Source organism: Mustela putorius, unplaced genomic scaffold (assembly GCF_011764305.1).
Source record: "Mustela putorius furo isolate JIRA1106 unplaced genomic scaffold, ASM1176430v1.1 tig00000785_pilon_pilon_pilon, whole genome shotgun sequence".
Taxonomy (NCBI): Eukaryota; Metazoa; Chordata; class Mammalia; order Carnivora; family Mustelidae; genus Mustela; species Mustela putorius.
Genome location: NW_025421480.1, coordinates 8,510,369 through 8,528,674, shown reverse-complemented (window position 1 = coordinate 8,528,674; position 18,306 = coordinate 8,510,369). Strand labels below are relative to the sequence as shown.

General features: G+C 50.4%; 1 protein-coding gene across 1 annotated transcript in view; it reads right to left on the bottom strand.

The window, feature by feature from the left end:
- Positions 1–18,306, bottom strand: part of KIF26B (kinesin family member 26B) — a 409,198-nt gene that overhangs the window by 33,626 nt on the left and 357,266 nt on the right. Inside the window, exon 10 of the mRNA XM_045084746.1 lies at positions 17,475–17,634. Coding sequence (XP_044940681.1) covers positions 17,475–17,634 — 160 coding nt within the window. The remainder of the gene's footprint in view (positions 1–17,474; positions 17,635–18,306) is intronic.

Sequence of the window (18,306 nt, the reverse complement as noted above, 5' to 3'; positions counted from 1 at the left end):
CTGCCCAACGTGAGGATTGTAAAAGGAAGACCCCGTTGGGGAACACCTGCTCCCCTCACTATATAAGCTGTGTCTGTCTTAAAGTAGGGCTCTAAGTAGAAAAGAAATTGTCCTGAGAACTTGGAACCACAGGCTGGGTTCACACAAGTTGGCAGTTTGAATTCTTGGTATCGGGGGGTCCAAAATAGTTCAAGCTGGGAATATAACAGAGAGTGTCCTCAGCTGGTGGTGATCCCAGGCACCAAGAAGAAGTAAACACAAATGCTAAAGTAATCCATCTTTACCCTCAGCCTTGAAGAATTCTCACAAAAAAAAAAAAAAAAAAAAAAAAAAAGTGAATGCAAATGAATCACCCCAGGGCAGAAACACACAGAGACAAATAAGGCACCATGAGAAAGACCCAGCAGAAACAAGAGATGGCTGAGCAAGACATTCGAACACAGATGACAAGTGAACAACAAAAAGTTGATTAACATGCTTCAGGAAGTGAAGATGTTTAAAGAAACAAAATAAGCAAGAAATTCATCGGAAATGACCAATTTCTGCTTCTGGCCGTGCTGGGGGAAAAGAAAGAAAACAACGGAACTAGATCTACCCTCCAGCCTTAAACAACCAGGAAACCAGACAAAATATGAGCACGAAAATGGGCTTGGGATACTAGGCAAGAACAGCAGAGAAAAGTCATCTCTGAGAGGAGAACGAACATGGGAAGCCTCGCGAACACCCCAGCTCACCACCCAGACAGGCCACACGACCGAGAAGGACGCCCTGACGGAGCCAGGCAGTCACGCTACTGAGACAGGGAGACGAAATTCAGAATTTGGGGAGGCCAAGGCAGCCACAGTCTGCAGGCAAAATAAAAGAAAAAGGAGAGAGCTGGAGAGAGAGAGAGACAGAGAAAGCATGCATTCCATGTCTGTTCAAGCAGACAGAACAGGAAGATCTGCTAATATGTGGGGTTTGGGACGGAACTCAAACGGCAAATAGAATAAAAACTAGAAACTAGGTTGACCTCGTGATAGTGAAAACAATTGTCATTAGAAAAACTTGAGGATACAGACAAAGCAGTTCCTAGTGGGCAATGTACAGCATTAAGGGCTTATATTACAGAGCAAGAAAGAGAGAAAATTAAGCCAAGTAGCCATCTTAAGATGGAGATAAAAATAGAATGGCAAAGCACACCAAAAGAAAGCAGAAGGAAGGAGACAGTGAGGCACAAAAAGGCATCGGAGGGAAGACGGCACGCCATAAAGAACTCACAGAGCCCGACGGGGCTGCGGCCATGTGGTATCGGCATGGGGGGAGGGCCCAGAGACAGACCCCCCCTGCATTTATGGACACCTGGTATACGACCAAAGGAGCCTTGCAGATCTGTGGGAATTTGACAAATTCGGCAAAATAGTAGGAGCCAGAGTTTACAAAGAATTCCTGCAAACTGATGAACACGAAGAAAAGCAGCTCCACAGAAAACCGAGCAAAAGATGTGACCGAGAGGACAGGGACAGAGAGCACTGAGCAACAGGCATGAGAAGATACTCAACCGTAAGGAATTAAAATTACTCTGATAGGGCATTACTCTGCTAGGACACCCACTCGACGGCCACACGCTTTTCAGTCAGACAACGCAAGCGTTGATGAGGTTGGGAAGAGTGGGAACCCTCCCCCGGGGACCAGACCGTCCTTAGACAGGACCGTTCTAACCTGAGCTGAGACGTGGCCCCATCACAGAGCCGGAGAAGGCCTCGTGAGGGGCAGCCTCAAGTGCAGAGGCGGCAGTGGGGCACAGGCACCAAACTTCGCTTGTTTGTGATTCTGTCCCTTACTGGCTCCACAAGCAGGGCTAAGTCAAGTGTGGCCGCAGAGCTTTCTTCTGGCTTCCACAGGCCCCAGACTGCTGTGACAAAGGACACTTCGAATGAACTCCCTTTGGCCGATTTCCAATGGTGGCCCCATGGGGTTGAGGTGAAAATTAAAAAAGCAATTGCGTTGGCTCCACTGTGGGGTCTTTCAAGTTGTCGGTCTAGTGAGTAAAATCGTCGTATGAGAAATGCCTTTGGGGGTTCTAGGTGGGACAGTCGTGACTGGGAGCCGGTGTCTTCCCGGCCAGCGCCCACCATGTAAGGAATTGAGTCTCAGGACCTTATGCTTGGGAGCCTCTGGCTCGACTCGCCTTCTACTCAAATCTATCCGGCAAGGAGGCTTGGTGGGGCGGGGGGTTCTGCTCCACGTGCTCAAACCTTGAGAGAAGAGATTGAAATGCACTAGACACCGCTTTCTCGTGGTGGATTCCCGGGGCTGCCATGGGCTCAGCCACATCTGTTTCCTCTGGATTCTGCAGAGACGCTCCCAGCCCTCTGTCTGGACTCGGGCTGTGGCATGCGGAGAGATGTTTGACCTCCGTCTCTAATGGGTTCCTACATGTTCGCATCTACTCTTTGCTCCCGGGAGGAGTGAGACAGAGGACAGTGGGTTTAACATGGGGATGGCCCGAGACAAAAGTCCAGTCCCCCTGGGTAGTGAATGCAGGGAACATACCCTCAGCGCATCGGGGATGCGGGTTGTGTTCATGAGAACCCAAGGATTACAAGGCTGGCAGGGAGTCGCAGCTCACTGGTACCACGAGGACACACAGCTGAGCTCTGAGGTCACAGTCAAGTTCTGCGCCTGAGCTCCTCATGGGTTGGGGTCTATAGAGGACTCCCAAAGGCCTGATAATGACCCTGAAAGAGACCTGAGAGATGGTGGTCACATTCTCACAGCGGTTCACGGAGCACCAGATGCCTTCCTCTGTGCTACTCCCAACAAGCCAGAACCTTCTCCTCCTTGTCCAGATGGAGCCTGAGCATCCTTAAGTCACAGAGGCAGCCGGGGCAGAGCGCGGCCTGAGCCCAGGTCCGTCTGGTCTAACTCTGTGCCCTGGGGAATGGTGCGGTGAATGGAAGGGCGAGTTTTGAGCCCCAGTACCTGGGTTCTAATCCTGGCTTCCCAGTTACTGTACCTGTGACAGCTGGTGATTTGCTAGGCCTTTCTGTGTCTTGCCATCTTCGTCTCTAGAAAGGGAAGGACAACAGCCCCTACCTCCAGGGTTCATGTGAAGGTGAAATGAGCACATCGGCACCATGTAGATGGGACGTGTGCTCAGCAAATACAGAAAGTGGTGGCTCTGCTGCCCATTGCTGCTGCACAACACCCGTGGCTCCGAGCCCGGTGACATGGTCCTTACATGGGTCCTTGAACAGAAGACTTAATGACGAGACGGTGATTTGGACTCCCTCCAGAAGGCTTTCAGGGGAAAAATCACATCGTTCTTGGCATTTACAAATTATAGGCTCAAATAAATGACTCTGGTGAGGTGAGCCTTTGGCTTTTGGAAAGGTCAAATTGTATGGTTTTTATTTTTTATTCATTTTTTTAAAGATTTATTTACTTGAGAGCGAGCGAGTGAGCAAGCACAGGGGAGGGGCAGAGAGAATCTCAAGCAGGCTCTGTGCTGAGCGCCGACCCCGACGCGGGGCTCGATCTCACAACCATGAGATCACGACTTCAGCCAAAACCGAGACTCAGATGTTCAACGGATTGTACCATCCAGGTGCCCCCAAGTGTATGGTTTTTAAAGATGGCTGTTCTCCTTTTGCAAAGGAAATTGTCAAGAAGAGTCTCATTATTCTAGTAAGAAATTGAGTGGGGAGGTTTGCTTTTTCAGAATTTTTTTTAAAGATTTTATTTATTGATTTGACAGACAGAGATCACAAGTAGGCAGAGAGGCAGGCAGAGAGAGAGGGGGAAACAGGCTGATGCGGAGCTTGCTCCTAGGGCCCTGGAATCATGACCTGAGCCAAAGGCAGAGGCTTTAACCCACTGAGCCACCCAGGCGCCCTGTGCTTTTTCAGAATTTGATTGTCAAGGGCTCTGGGCTGTGGGTCTGTCCATTCCTTACGGTGATAGAGAGTCAATGAACCAGAAATGGGAAGGGCCCACAGGCACTTTCCTGGGCTTTATATAAGAGGGAATGTCCTCTCAGCCACCATAGGAAGTTGATCCTGATGAACGATAAAGCCCCATCCAGGCTGTGAGGCAGGCCACCAAAAGTTGAAGGCAGACGTCTGATTTACACCTCCTGCTGAAAAAGGAGCGTTCCTCTATAGACTCTACCCAAAACCTCTTAGAAGTAAGTAATGCATCCAATAAAGCTGCAGGATATAAAATAAACCTACAGAAATTGGTTGTATTTCTATACACTGAGAATGAAGTAAGAGAAAGAGAGTTTAAGAAAAAAAATTCCATTTACACCTGCTCCAAAAGAATCAAATACCTTTTGATTGCTACAAAGATCTATACTCTGAAAACGATAAAATACTGATAAAAGAAATTGAAGGTGACACAAATGGAAAGACATTCCATGCTCATGGGTTAGAGGAATCAAAATTATGAACATGTCCAAACTAGCCAAAGCAATTTATAGATTCAGTGCCATCCCTATCAAAATACCAACGGCATTTTTCACCGAACCACAACAAATAATCCTAAAATTTTTATGGACCCACAGAAGATTCTAGGTGAAGCCACCTTGATAAGGAAGACTAAAGCTGGAGGCGTCAGAATCTCAGATTTCAAGCTATACTACAAAGCAGGAGTCATCAAAGCAGTAGGGAACAGGCACAAAAACAGACACACAGATCAGTGGAACAGAACAGACAGCCCAGAAGTCAACCCAGGATTGTAAGTTCAATTAATCTACTACAAAGGTGGCAAGAATATACAACAGGGAAAAGACGGTCTCTTCAACAAATGGTGTTGGGAACACTGGACAGCTATTTGCAAAAGAATGAAACTGGATCACATTCTTACACCGTGCACAAATAAAAACCCAAAATGGATTAAAGACCTAAATGTGCGACCCAAAACCATAAAACTTCTAGAAGAAAACAGAGGCTGTGATCTTTTTTATAACAGCCATAGAAACATTCTTCTAGGTATGTCTCTTCAAGCAAAGAAAACAATAGCAAAAACAAACTGTTGGGACTGTACCAAAATAAAAAGCTTTGCACAGCAAGGGAAACCATCAACAAAATGGAAGACAACCTGCTGAACAGGAGGAGATATTTGCAAATGACATATCCAATGAGGAGTTAATATCCAAAATACATAAAGGACTTAGACAATTCAACATGAAAAAAAAAATCCCAATAATGTGATCAAAAATAGGCAGAGGACCAGAACAGACATACAGATGGCCAACAGACATGTGAAAAGATGCTCAACATCACTCATTATCAGGAAATGCATATCAAAACCACAATGAGATGCCACCTTCTTCCTGCCAGAATGGCTAGAATCGAGACAAGAAATCACAAGTGTTGGCAGGGATGCAGAGAAAGGGAAAGCCCCGTGCCCTGTTGGTAGGAATGTGAACTGGACCAGTCACAGTGGAAAATAGTATGGAGGTTCCTGAGAGTTGAGTTGAGAGAGGAAATACCATATATTCCAGTAATTCCACTACTGGGTATCTACCCAAAGGAGAAAAAATTATTTCAGAAAGATACATGTATCCCTATGTTTATGGTGTCATTATTTACAACAGCCAAGATACAGAAGCAGCCCAAGTGTCCACAGATAGATGAATGGATACAGAAGAGGTCGTGTACACATGCAATGGAATATTACTCAGCCATGAAAAGAAAGAAATCTTGCCATTGGCCACAACATGGATGGACCGAGAGAGCATTATGCTACGGGAAAGAAGTCCAACAGAGAAAGATAAATGCCATAGGATTTCATTTATATGTAGAATCTGAAAAGCCAAAGAACCCACAGCAGAAATGGGCTCACAAATAGAGAGAACATATTGATGATTGCTGGGGTGGGGGATGGGCAAAACGGGGGCAGGGAGCAGAGATACAGTTATGGAATGAATGAGTCATGGAGATGAAAGGCACAGCATGGGAACACAGTAGATGGCAGTGAAATAGCGTTGTATGGGGACAGACAGTGGCTACACTTGTGGCAAACCCAGCATAACGTACAGACTTGTCGAATCACTATGCTCCACGCCTGAAACTGACGTAATACTGTGCATTGACGACATTTCCATTAAGAAAGGGGGGGAAGGTTCCAATCAGGTTGATTTACTGCAAATTAGTGCAAAAATAAGGAACCTGGAAATTAAAGACTATCAGTATCTTGATGTGCTCATGTGATAGGAGAGATCAGTATGTAAACAAATAATCAAAATATAACATCAGTGCCTATAATGAAATACCTTCAGAATGCCATAGGGGATTTTAGGAGGGAAACAACTTTCCTGGAGCAAAGAGGCAGGAGGAAGGAAAGGAGATCCGACCAGGCTTCAAAAAGGAGACAATATTGGAGGTAAGCCTTGACGAATAAGCAGGAAGGGCTGTAAGGATTTTTAATATTAAAAAATTGATAATGTAATTTACCATATTAAAGGATTAAAGACAGAAAACCACATGATCATCTCATTAGATGCAGAAATGGATTAGACAAAAATTCAACAACCAATTTTCCAAATCTCTTTGGAAATCCATCAACAGGAGAACCAATACTCTGTGATATCCTCCAACAGCAGAAAAATCATCCGTCAAAGAAAATTAATAAGCTATAGCTCCACACATCAATATGGATGTCAGAAATGAAATATTGGTAGAAAAAAGGAAGTTCGAGAAGAACCAAGGAGACAGTATGATTCCATTTATGTAAAGTTCAAAATCAAACAGAACCAAACAGTATATATTGCGTTGGACGCAAATTTAGGTGGTAAAAGCGTAAGGCAAGTGAGGGGACAATACACACAAAATTCAGCATGGCGGTCACCTCCGGGAAAGGCGGGAGGGCGATGGGGTCCCGGAATAACACACGGACCTTCTAAATATTCTATTTCCTAACCTGGGCGGTGGGCCCCCGGGTGTCTGATTTGTTGGTCTGTAGACTGGGGTGATGTGTTTCTACATCTGTGTGTATGGCAGATTTCACAATGAAAACTTGTAGGAGAAATAGATAGAAAGTCAGTAACTGAACAAGAAGATCCAGGACTGTATGGAATTACAGCACGTTCTTGGGAACCAGTCACTGGAAGAATGAACGAATGAACGAACAAGGACATGTGTAGGCAGAAAAAGTAGTGTGTACACAGCCTTGAGGCCAAGAGACAGCGTGGGGGTTCGGGAGTCTGGAGGCAGTTTCCATGGTTGGAAAGGTGGGTGTGGTCCAAAGGACGAAAAGCTTCATGGACCATAAAAGGGTTTGAACTCTGGGCGCCTGGGTGGCTCAGTCATTAAGCATCTGCCTTCAGCTCAGGTTATGATCCCGGGGTCCTGGAATCAAGCCTCACATCACATTCCCTGCTCAGCGGGAAGCTGCTTCTCCCTCTCCCACTGTTTGTGTTCCCCCTCTATCTGTCTCTCTGTCAAAGAGGGAAATAAATAAAATCTTAAAAAAAAAAAAAAAAGGTCTGAACTCCACCCTGCAGCTGCCAAGAAGCCACTGTAGGATTTGCAGAAGTGGGTGACATCAGCAGGTGCCTGGAGGGCTGTGACACTGCCTTCGCCAGAGAGCATCCTCAGATGGAAGCAGCATATGGCCCTTGCCCCGAGTAAAGGGTAGTGAACTTTGTTCCCAAAACGGCTGCAAGTGCTCTCTACACTCTCGAAAACACCTATAGAGTTTGGTCCTCAGTGCCGGGGGGGGGGGGGGGTCCATGCGCAGAGACGGCCAGGTGCCCAGGGGCGGGAAGCCAGATGCAGTGGGAAGGGCCTGACGCAGGCTTCAAGGGTACACACATGTATAACCCTTGGAAAAAACCAGCACTTTGACACAGAACTTGGAAATGTATGCTTACAAACCCCAAACCGAGAACCACCACGGCCACCCCTCCCCACTACAATTTGTCCCGATCTCGCTGCTAGGGAGCCGGATAAGAGAAAATCCAAACAAAAATGAAGAGCCACGCCGGGTGCCCCCCCACAAGAGGGCTGAGTACAGTCAGGTCTCCTAACGTCGACTCTCCTTCCAATTATTAACAGATTTACTCTGACCTCTGATTTTCTCCGGTTCTCTCTTTGGTAGACCCAAATGAAACTCAGCTCTGTGTTAGTTAAAGAATTACTGGTACATTAGACGATCTGATACAACTTAACTGCTCCGCGAATGTAACTATGTGAAAATTGTTCAATTACACATGAGCTAAATTATCACCTCATTTGCATGGACAAAAAAAAAATCTATTAATGCTCGGTTGAGCCTGAACCAGTTGTGAAACAGGTGAGAATTTATGGTCGGATACTCTGATTGAAGCTCCATTAACATTCAAGACAGTTTCTTAATGAATTAAGCCCCAACTCATTTGTATGCTCTGTCCCTTCTAATGCCTAATTGTGCCTAAATCTGGCCACCCTTGAGCAATCATGGGTGCCCAGGGGCATCTCAGGCACTCTGTGCACTGGCCCCGAACGACCCAGTTTGGCTGTTTTCTTCCAGCAGCAGCACGACTGGAGAGACGATCATTAGTTATCATTAAAGGTAACAATTAGCAGCGGACTCCGAGTCCTGCAGTAGATCATGATTTGTGTCAGGCAGGATCGACATCACTGCAGCCGAGGCCAGCGTGCCACCAGTGGCTCAGGGGTTGGAGGACGGGCTGTGGGACACTTGACAAAGCTGGCGTGTGCGGGAGGGAGAGCGCAGTGTAGACGAGCCCAGGGCTTTCAGAGTCCCCCCCGTCTGCCCAGACAGCCTTCGCTCCAGCCCTTCTGATTCCTTCCGCCTTACTCGGGCCCTTCTTCCCCAGTGGGGGGTGAGCACTGAGCGCTCACACGTTATGACATGTGGGACCAGCTAAGTGAGCCTCGGCGTCTCCGCTAGAGCATGACTTGTCCCAGAGGGGAGAGCATCTGTGCTGTTTGCTGCATCCCTGGGGCCCTGCATATTGCGGAGGTCCGATAAATATTTTTGAATGAGGGAAGGAATGCATGGGTAGAAGGACTCACGGATACTCTGCTGAATATGTTCCAAACTGTTTCTTACGCACTTGGTAGCCTCTGCCCAGCTGAGAACAGAAGCAGTCCCGGAAAACCGCTAGCCAGGGCCTTCGGGTCAGAATCCACCTTCCTGGGCAGAGCAGAGCTGAGCCCCGTGACGAATGGAGGTCAAGTCTGTGTATCCCTTGGGCTCGGAAGTGTAGGGTGAAATGTGCATCATCAAGCTTCCTCTTGGAAATCTCTTTGGAAGAAAACTCTTCCCTTGGGGGACCCAACACGGTCAAGTTTCATTCCAGTGTTGGGACCCATCATGGTTCCAACGAAAGCAGCGAAAGGACTTGCCTTCTATTTAAGGTGAGGACCATCTCACCTGAAAAGTCTCGGTCTTTAAAGATTTGAATCCCACCCTGGGCAGGGGGATGTTCAGATACAACCGAGGGCACAGCTGTCTCTGACCCCCAATGCCTACTCACCCTCAGGCTCAAGGGACTGGTCGAGGGAAGTTGTAGGCAGAGACGTTCCAGTGCTTAAGCCATTATGTCTTTCTCGGTGCAGAGTCCACAGGGCTGGACTCTCTCAAATCAAGTGTCCATATCTGGCGGCAGTCCTCCCATATGGTCCTACCCATTGCCCCCCTCCCCCACAGACTCTCGTTGAATCAACTTAGGAGCTTCCCATTTTAACAAAAGATTAATTACGACCCATTTGGTCTTTCAAAACCGAGGAGGACAGGATGATCCCTCGACGGGCCTGTCAGTGGGAGAAAATGTTACACGCACTCTCACCCACGCTGTCTCTCTGTTACACACACATGTGCATATAATGGAACATTATTTGGCCATCAAAAAGTTATGTCCTGTCACTTGTGACAACATGGCTGCCCTTGAGGGTAGAGGTCAGAGAAGGACAAATACTGTAGGATCTTAATTACATGTGGAATTTAGAAACCCGAACTCCTATCCAGAGGACAGATGGCTGGTTGCCAGAGGAGGGCGAGCAGGGGGTTGGGGGGGATGGGCGAAGGGGACCCACACCAGGGCTCGCAGCTCAGCATCGGCTGCCCAGCCCGTGTTGCAGACCAGCTCGTACACACCACGGGCATGTGACCACAGAGTTCCTTGCGAGCGACGCCTGAAGAAACATCCCAAATTCTAGCTGATGGATTGACTGCCTTAACGGCCAGCTGTGGAAACCCCCACAGCTGCTCCTATTAGCCGGTGTCGGAGGCAGCTCGTTATCCCGGGCCCTGACAGCCGCGGTCACTCTCCCCCCCAAGCCCCTCCTTCCTTGCCTTTCTCGTCCCCGGCAAAACTTCGAGACGCAGGCTGGGTGATAACCTCTCCGATTCTGACAGGAATCTTTTCACCCAGAAATGCCTCCACGCACCTTCTAGAAATTTCCACCTCCTAGAAACTAGAGAGAGCCAGAAAGTCTGTCTCGTCGGCTGGCTGTGCCCAGCAGGGGACCCAGTCACCCTGTTCCTGCTGGAGCCCCCCACCCAGTGAGGCAGGTGAGGGGCTGGGGTGGGGGTCCCGGGGGCCCTGCAGCCCGAGAGAGCATCGCGGAACACGCAGCTTCGCCCATCAGTGGGCCGGTGGAAAGGCTCTGCACGCTGTCGGGCCGGAGCACAGAAATTAAGAAATCAAGAAAGACAAAATTAAGAAAGACAGAATCCCTATGACACTTCACAGGGATTGCGGCGGCCGGAATACGAGTCCCACTGAGCGCCATTTAAGGAGGTCAACCCAAGCCCTGTTCTCCAACCTTCTACCTCGGGGCCGGCGTGCGATGCTGAGTGAGGAGGGTTTCACTCAGTCCCACACCCTTAGCTGGTATTTCTTTTCTTTCTTTTTATTTTTAGTAAAGATTTTATTTATTTATTTGACAGAGAGAGAGGTCACAAGTAGGCAGAGAGGCAGGCAGAGAGAGGGGGGAGGAACTGAGCAGAGAGCCCGATGCGGGGCTCGATCCCAGGACCCTGGAAACACGACCTGAGCTGAAGGCAGAGGCTTAACGACTGAGTCACTCAGGTGCCCCTGGTATTTCTGACTCGGGGTCGATGGCGTGGGTGCCCTTCCCTCCTCCACCCTCCCCCTCCCACTTTGCCCACTGCCACGAGGCTCCGGGAGTCCGCCTGCCCCCTGCCCCCGCCCCGTGGCCATCCCCGAGACAGGGAGGCGTGGACACCGCCGCCCCTGCCGGGCCCCCCCTTGGAGCTTTGCCTGCGCTTCCACCGTCTCAGCACATCGGCTCCTGCCGCCAGCCCTGACTGAGCGTGTCCCCGACACCGAGTGAGGACGCAGCGTGGCACGGGGCGGGGGCAGCGAAGCAGGCTGTCACCCGCCAGCTGCGCGAAGTGGCCAAGCGACTCGGCCCTCCTGCCTCCGGCTTCCCAGCTGCGGCTCGGGCGTGCTCAGTCGGGCCTGCGCGGGGCGGCTGTGTCTGGGCCGAGCGACGCCCGTCGAGCATCTGGAGCGGTTTCCGAGGCACAGTCGGAGGACAGGGACGACGAGCCGTCATCCTCATGCTCCCAGGACGAAATGAGCCGAAGTCAGGGCTCATTCACGCCCCAGACTAACTACCCAGGACGTTGCCGGAAAACCAGAAAACAAGTATTGGAAACGACGCGCTGCTTCTCCCTACGACCCGGCAAGTCCACCTCTCGGAACCTCTGCCCCCTTGGAAAGATTGAAGAAAACATTCCCGCCTTTCTATCCGCCCTTTTATTCGCTTCTTCGCATGGCCCAAGAAAGGTCTGCCCAGCGAGGCTGGGTAGCTCCAGCCCAACGCTGTCTGTCTGTCCGTCCGTCTGTCTGTCTCCCTGCAGCTCACACGTGCTCTCCTGCACGTGAGCCACGGAGCTGTCCCGGCACCCGACCGTCCTGCTGGCCCGATTCTGCCCGTGGGCGGGTCCCGGCGTCTGGTCTGCGGAGGGACAGGGGACGTCCCTGCTCCCTGCCAGGATTCAGCAGATAGACTGCCCCAGCTCCCGGCTGTTCTCCTGTACCTATCTGCCGACTGCTTCAGAATCTGCAGGGAACAGGGTTTTGTTCAGAATCTCCGGGACCGAACGCAAAGGAAAGAAACTGTTGGAAGAGCCAAGAGGGAAACCAGGACGTCTCCGTTTCTACCCAGTCCTCCGAGCACACGGCCCGTCATCCCGTGGGGGTGAGCCACGGGCGAGGGGGAGCCAAGACAGTGGAGAATGGACGGATGCTTGCACCCGGGGCTTGTGACCCCGCCGATTCCCAGACAGCCTCGTTTCTCCCCAAGTGACCTGTGTGACTCTATTTACTGGGAGTGGTGGCTAAACTCTTAAGAAAATAATATCAATCTCTGGAAATGCCCATAATTGAATACGTAGATACCACTGGCCAGGGAAGTAGATGGAGCTAAGAGGGAAGAATAAAAAAAAAACCAAGTGGGGGAGGGGTGTCTACGTCCTGTTGATTTTTCCGGACCTGCCTTCTCTGCATCCTAACAGTCATTAAAATGTATAAAAATGAGTATTTTTCAAGCAGCAATCTAAGAATTACCATTGCTGTGGTTGCCTGGCAACCCGAGACTTTAGTTATTTTATTTCTAAACAGGGAATGCTATAAACTGGTATCCGGAGTTCGTGCAAATAGTTCTAAATTGATGTTCTCCCTGTAAATCAGGAGGAGATAATATGGCATTAATGTACATTTAAAGGTTGCTAAATATGCGTGTCTGTCTCTCTCGCGCGCACACACGCACACACATGCTCACGGGAAGATTCTTACCAAGTTTCTGTTCCGTGCTATCGTCAGTAAACCTGGAGAACTGTTATTCCTTTACATTTTTTCCTGGAAAATACCTATGTAATTTCATACTAGGTGTAAATAATATACATCTGGACAAGACTATCCTCTCCTGCATGAACCAGGGAAATAATTTTGCAGATAATACTGATCTACAACGCCCTTCCTGAGTTTCACGGACACTGAGTGGGTCTCCGGTTTGGGGAGAGCAGAGACTATCCAAGTGGCCCCTGGGAGAAAACATTTCTCACGGCAAGGAAGAGGCAGGTCTGCCTTACACAGAGAACCACGTCCTGGAAAGGCCTCCCGAGTTCAGGCCCAGGGCCACGGGTGCCACCCCTGTGTTACACACACACACACACACACACACACACACACACACCCCTACTGGCGGTGAGAAGCCGCATGGACATTCCGGGAAAACTGCCTCGGTTTATAAAAAGTCATTTCTCCACAAGTCATGGAGTTTCCAGGGCTGCTTGCTGGCCTGAACGAGCTGCTCTGATGTGGGAATGTTCTTAATAGGGCCCTGGTCCCCCACCCCACAAGGGCCTGAGGAGGAAAGGTGCTCCCACCCCACACCCTCACGGCAGGCTCCTTACTGCTTCTGTGGAGTAGAAGCCCCTCGCCATGGCCCCCGTGATGGGGTTATCGTGAGCTTCAGCCTGCACCCCAACAGCCAGCCTCGGGTTCCCCGGTTGCCGCCAACAGATTTGCCACCGAGAAGGGGAAAGCTGGAGGACACCAGACAGGTCCGCAACTGATGTGAATAAACAAGGAGCGGGTCTTGGTCGGAACCGCGGACCAAACCGTCTAAGCAGGGCATCGAGCATCCCTGCCTTCCCGGGGCTGCACGACAGAGACAGGTCTCAAGCTGCCTTGGGAAGAGAGTCTCAGACACAGCACAAACGAGTCTTGGAATGATCTTCTGTGACCTCTTGCTAAACGGAAACCAAGACATTATACAATGTCTGGTCTTTGGAAACAGAGGACAAGCATCTTGTTGGCAAAACAAGCAAACAGGTCTTTTGGCCTCTTAAGGCAATGCTTTCTCCAAATGCAGTAACAGCTGTAAACGAAACTAGACGCTTCAGTATGGAGAGTAGGTTCCCTGAGGATCTGTACCCCATCTAGGACAACATCTAAAAGGGCACCAAAATTCTCTATCGAGAGACTGGGTGATGGTTAGAATGTCCGAGTCCCTGGAAAGACCATAGTCCTGCAGATCGGGCGGGACACGAGAGCACGGAGGGCAGAGCTCAGTTCCCACAGCCAGATCCCTGCAGTAACCCTTCCCGGGGCCGATCCAGGGCTGTGCGGCAGCAATCCTGGGGTCTGGCATGGGAATTTGTTCATGCCTCAGCCTGTTTCTTTTCTCATCTATCAACTGGGAAAAACTCCTATTACGTTGGTGCCCAGGAAGGGGCGGGCGGGGGAGGGGAACGGCAAATCCCTAAAACGAGCAACAGAGGGGAGTCGGATGCTCCGGACCGCCGCAGAGATCCCCAGACAGGACGCGCCCCAGAGCTGGAGAGTCAGGGGTGCGGCCTGCTCGTGCAGACCTGAGGAGGGGGCAGGGGCCCTGGGCGGTCTCCCGGCCTCCCCTGCAAGCTCCTGTGAACTCCTGTGATTGATCACGCTTGGATCGGCTGGCAAGTCTGTGGCCCGAGCCATGCCCACCCGACGGCTCCAAAGCCAAGATCATCTGCGAAGTCAAAACCACTCGGGGCACCCCTGAGGTGCCCACGGGAGTGCCTGCGATGGGTAATGACTCCACGCCCCATTCTAGCTTGCTCCCAAGGACAAACAGAGAGGATGAAGAAGAAAAATGAGGACAGGTCGCCTCCCCTCCGTGTGCATTTCAGTTAATTTCCCAGAAGCAGACCAGGGATGCCGGCTGCAAGCTCCGAGCTGTCCAGGGTGACCGATGAAGGGGGGAGGGGGGTTCTTTGGCTCTGGGAGGGGGGAGGGTAGGGCATGTGGAGTTTGGTTTCCCTGGTGTTTGCTGCACGTGAGCAAGAATGAGAGAAAGCTGCCAGGGCAGGAAACCTCCGCCCTCCCTCCCGGAAAAGACGAGGTCTGACTGGTGAGAGGTGTTTAGTATGCTAACAAAATGCAGCATAATGTGGCTTTAGAGCCTTGACTGAACTGATAAAGGACACCGGAGCCCTCCCGACCTGCGCTAAGGGCCCCATGCTGGGCGCATCCCCAGCAGCTCAGAGATCACCGGGCCTGATGAGGCTGGTGGGGAGGCGGGTTGGCTAAGTGGGCCCCGTGCTGCCAAGGCCTCCAAGCCCTGGAAACTGAGACAGTTTGATCCCACCACCACTGGGCTTGGGGATCGGAGTAAATCTTTGCCTTCATTTCCCGGACCGTGAAAGGGGAGAGCTTCTAGTTGGATCGGCAGACGCCAAAGACGGGCTATGTGCGGAGGCTGAGGGGCGAGCACAGCAAGGGCCTTCCAAGGCTCGGACACGAAGATGGGCACGAGGGACTGAGGGCTGCTGGGCACGTCACTGGTAAACGAGTGTTCTGGGGAGGACAGCCAGGCCTCCATGTTTCCGGGCCCCGAGCAATGGGCAAGATCTCCAGGAGGGTCCTGACCGGGGCTCAAGTCTAGGTCTTGAGCAGATGCTGAGTGTTGGTTAAGTCTGTGCTGACTTCAGACATGCCAACAACGCAGTCATCATCCCACGGAGCTAGCATGGGAAGGAAGAAAGCTGGAGGTGAAGGAGACAGAGGTCTGCAGGGGATGGTGAATGAGGTGTCACACTCGGTCACACTCCGTCAGCCCTCCCCAGGGAGCGGGCGTCTGGTCTTTGGGACTAGCTGATGCCACGTATGTTTCATGTAACTGTCCTCCAACTACTAATAAAAACAATTCTCCAGGTTTCCCTGGATGTTTACAATGAAATGCAACCAGAACCCAAAGGAAGTTACTTTGTCTGCAGTAAGAGTCACGTCACGGGCTTCCTATCATCCAGCCCCTGCCTCCCAACCACCAGTTCAACAGATATTTACTGAAATCCTAAAAGCCTGTCACTCCACAGAAACAACGTGAGAGACCCGGAGGTAAAATATATAATCGGTGACCGAGAACGTGGTATTTTGAAAAATTTTTTTTTTTACATCGTGATCTATTCTCACTTTAATAGGCACGTCACCCTTTTTATGGACAGGGAGTGCGACTGATGCCGGCATGCTTTCTTTCTAAGTCTGCAGCCCTGATAGGACCCGTCCAGATCTTTCTTTTTTTCTCTCTTCCCTTCCTTTCTCCCTCGTAACAACACCTTGAGTTTTTTTCAGCTGCAGAAATGATACCGAATAAAACTTTATAAACCTACAACTTGAAATTGTTTCCTCAGAGGAAAGGGTCTTTCCAAGGGCTGGGAAAACCATTTCTAGGTTTATCCCACCAGGTCTCCAAATTTCGGGAGCAGAGACGCATGGGATCACACCTGTCACTTAACGTGCTGGAGTCCGCGTGCGAACGGTCCTCGCGGTGAAGGAAGTCACAGCTTGGGCAGAGGGAAGGAGAAGGTGCGGACTTGTCTGAATCTCGCTCATTATAGAACAAATGGCCCCACTCAGCTTTTCCTCCCATGTAGCAGTGACTTAGATTTTGCCTGATTTTACAGATTTAAAAAAAAAAAAAAAAATGGCACCGTGAACCTTGGCTTCATCCTCGCGGCAACCCCACAGGTGTTCTTGCAACGCCGTCGATGTGGATAAGCCCAACCAGAGGATCATTACTCCTCCTTGGCTCCGGTACTCTAAATTTCACAAAAAACCTTCTACCCTCCGACCATTCTGAGTCTCATATCCTCGTGATGCAGAGAAGACACACCGCGGAAGCATCTGTTTACGGCGTGTGACGGTTTGGGGCGCTTGTGAGGGGAACAGCTGAGCCTTGGCAAAGCCCCGAACAAGCAGGGAGCACCCAGCACCATCACCATGTTGTTCAGTGGCAGAGCTGAGTCGGTGGTGGTGGTGAGGGGTGGCCCTGGGCTAGGTGAGCACGGATGACATAGCCAGGCATTGGCCATTCCAGACACAGGAGCAGCTCTAAATTCATCCTCTAGGAGCATAATGGAAAGAAAGAAGGGATCTTGGGGGTAAACATCTGCATGGGGATGGTGGGTGGCCGTGGCAAGTTTTAGGAGCTCTCCTACATAGGGTTGCCATATAACATACAGGATTCCTAAATGTTCATGCAATACTGGGGGCATACTTCCCATTCAAAAAATTATTTGCTGCTTCTCTGAAATCCAAATATTCCTGGGTATCCTGTATTTTTATTGGTTAAATAGGACAGCCCGACTCTTAATGGAAGGGTAGTTTGATCCTCCCGCCTTTGCTGTCATGCCCGTGAAGGGTCTATGTGATGGTGGCAATGACCTACCAGTGGCAACTGTGATTGGAGACCCCAACCGAGATAACTTCCTAGTCTCCCTGACTTTAGCAGCTGAAGTCAGGACTGGGACAAATGGAAGGATCTTCACAACTTTTGACTTCGGAAGAGCATGGGATACACAATCGTTAGCAGAGGCTGGTTCAGGCAAAGAGCTAACAGTGCGGTCCAGACGGTCCCTCCATCGCGTGCATCTTTCCCGAGATGTCACTGGCCCGAGAGTCTCGTGCCCAGCCCCGGCACGGTGTTACCCCAGCCCATACGTCCAGTGGAGGGATCACTTACTTGTAGGGGATGTGTTTGCTGCCGTTGACAAGAGCCAGGATGACGTTGCCCAGGGCAGACAGTGAGAGGCATAGCCCTGAGCCTCCTTCCCGGTTTTTGCTAAGAGCTTTCACACAGCTGCCGAGGTCGATGAGGTGTAGACGGCTGCGGCCTCCAGACACTGAGACAGAGAAGACAAGAGAGGTGGTTAGGTTCTGGCAAACGCTCATCTGTCCTTCGGGGAGCTCCTTAGGAAGCCGGAGGGAAAACTAGAAGGGAAGGAAAATGATGACATTCGTGACTTAGTAGGAAATCCCGACAAAATCATGATCGGTTGCGAACAGTGTGGTCCTCTTGAATTCTGTCTGCCACACATCACCGACCTAAAACCTCCTGACGTTCATCCTATAAACGAATGAGTAATTCCCGTAGGTTGAATTGGAGGAGACCTCAGAGAAGGTAAATATCCCATGAACGGGAGAAGGTTTGCACCCACGTGTTCTTTGGAGAGTAGAATTCTGAAACTGACTGAGTTGCATCTGAAGAGTACGGGGGTGGTTATGTGTTTTGGTTGAGGGTCACAGAGCCCCTGATGGAGAGCTCAGCCAGCAATCGGGTTGATACCCCAAGGTAAAAATCAGGAAGAAGTAATAACCAGGTGCAGAGACCAGGAAAGACCCAAGTATTTGCCGAGTATCTACCAACTGTCGGGCACTGCAGAAGCACCAGTCGCGTTCAGTTCCGCAGTAAAGCCGTGAGCCGAATGCCCCTTGTTCTTTGTAGAAATATAGACAAGAAAGCAGAAGTGAAGAAAAGTGAAGCCACTTGCTCACAAGGACTTCTGCTTCTGGTT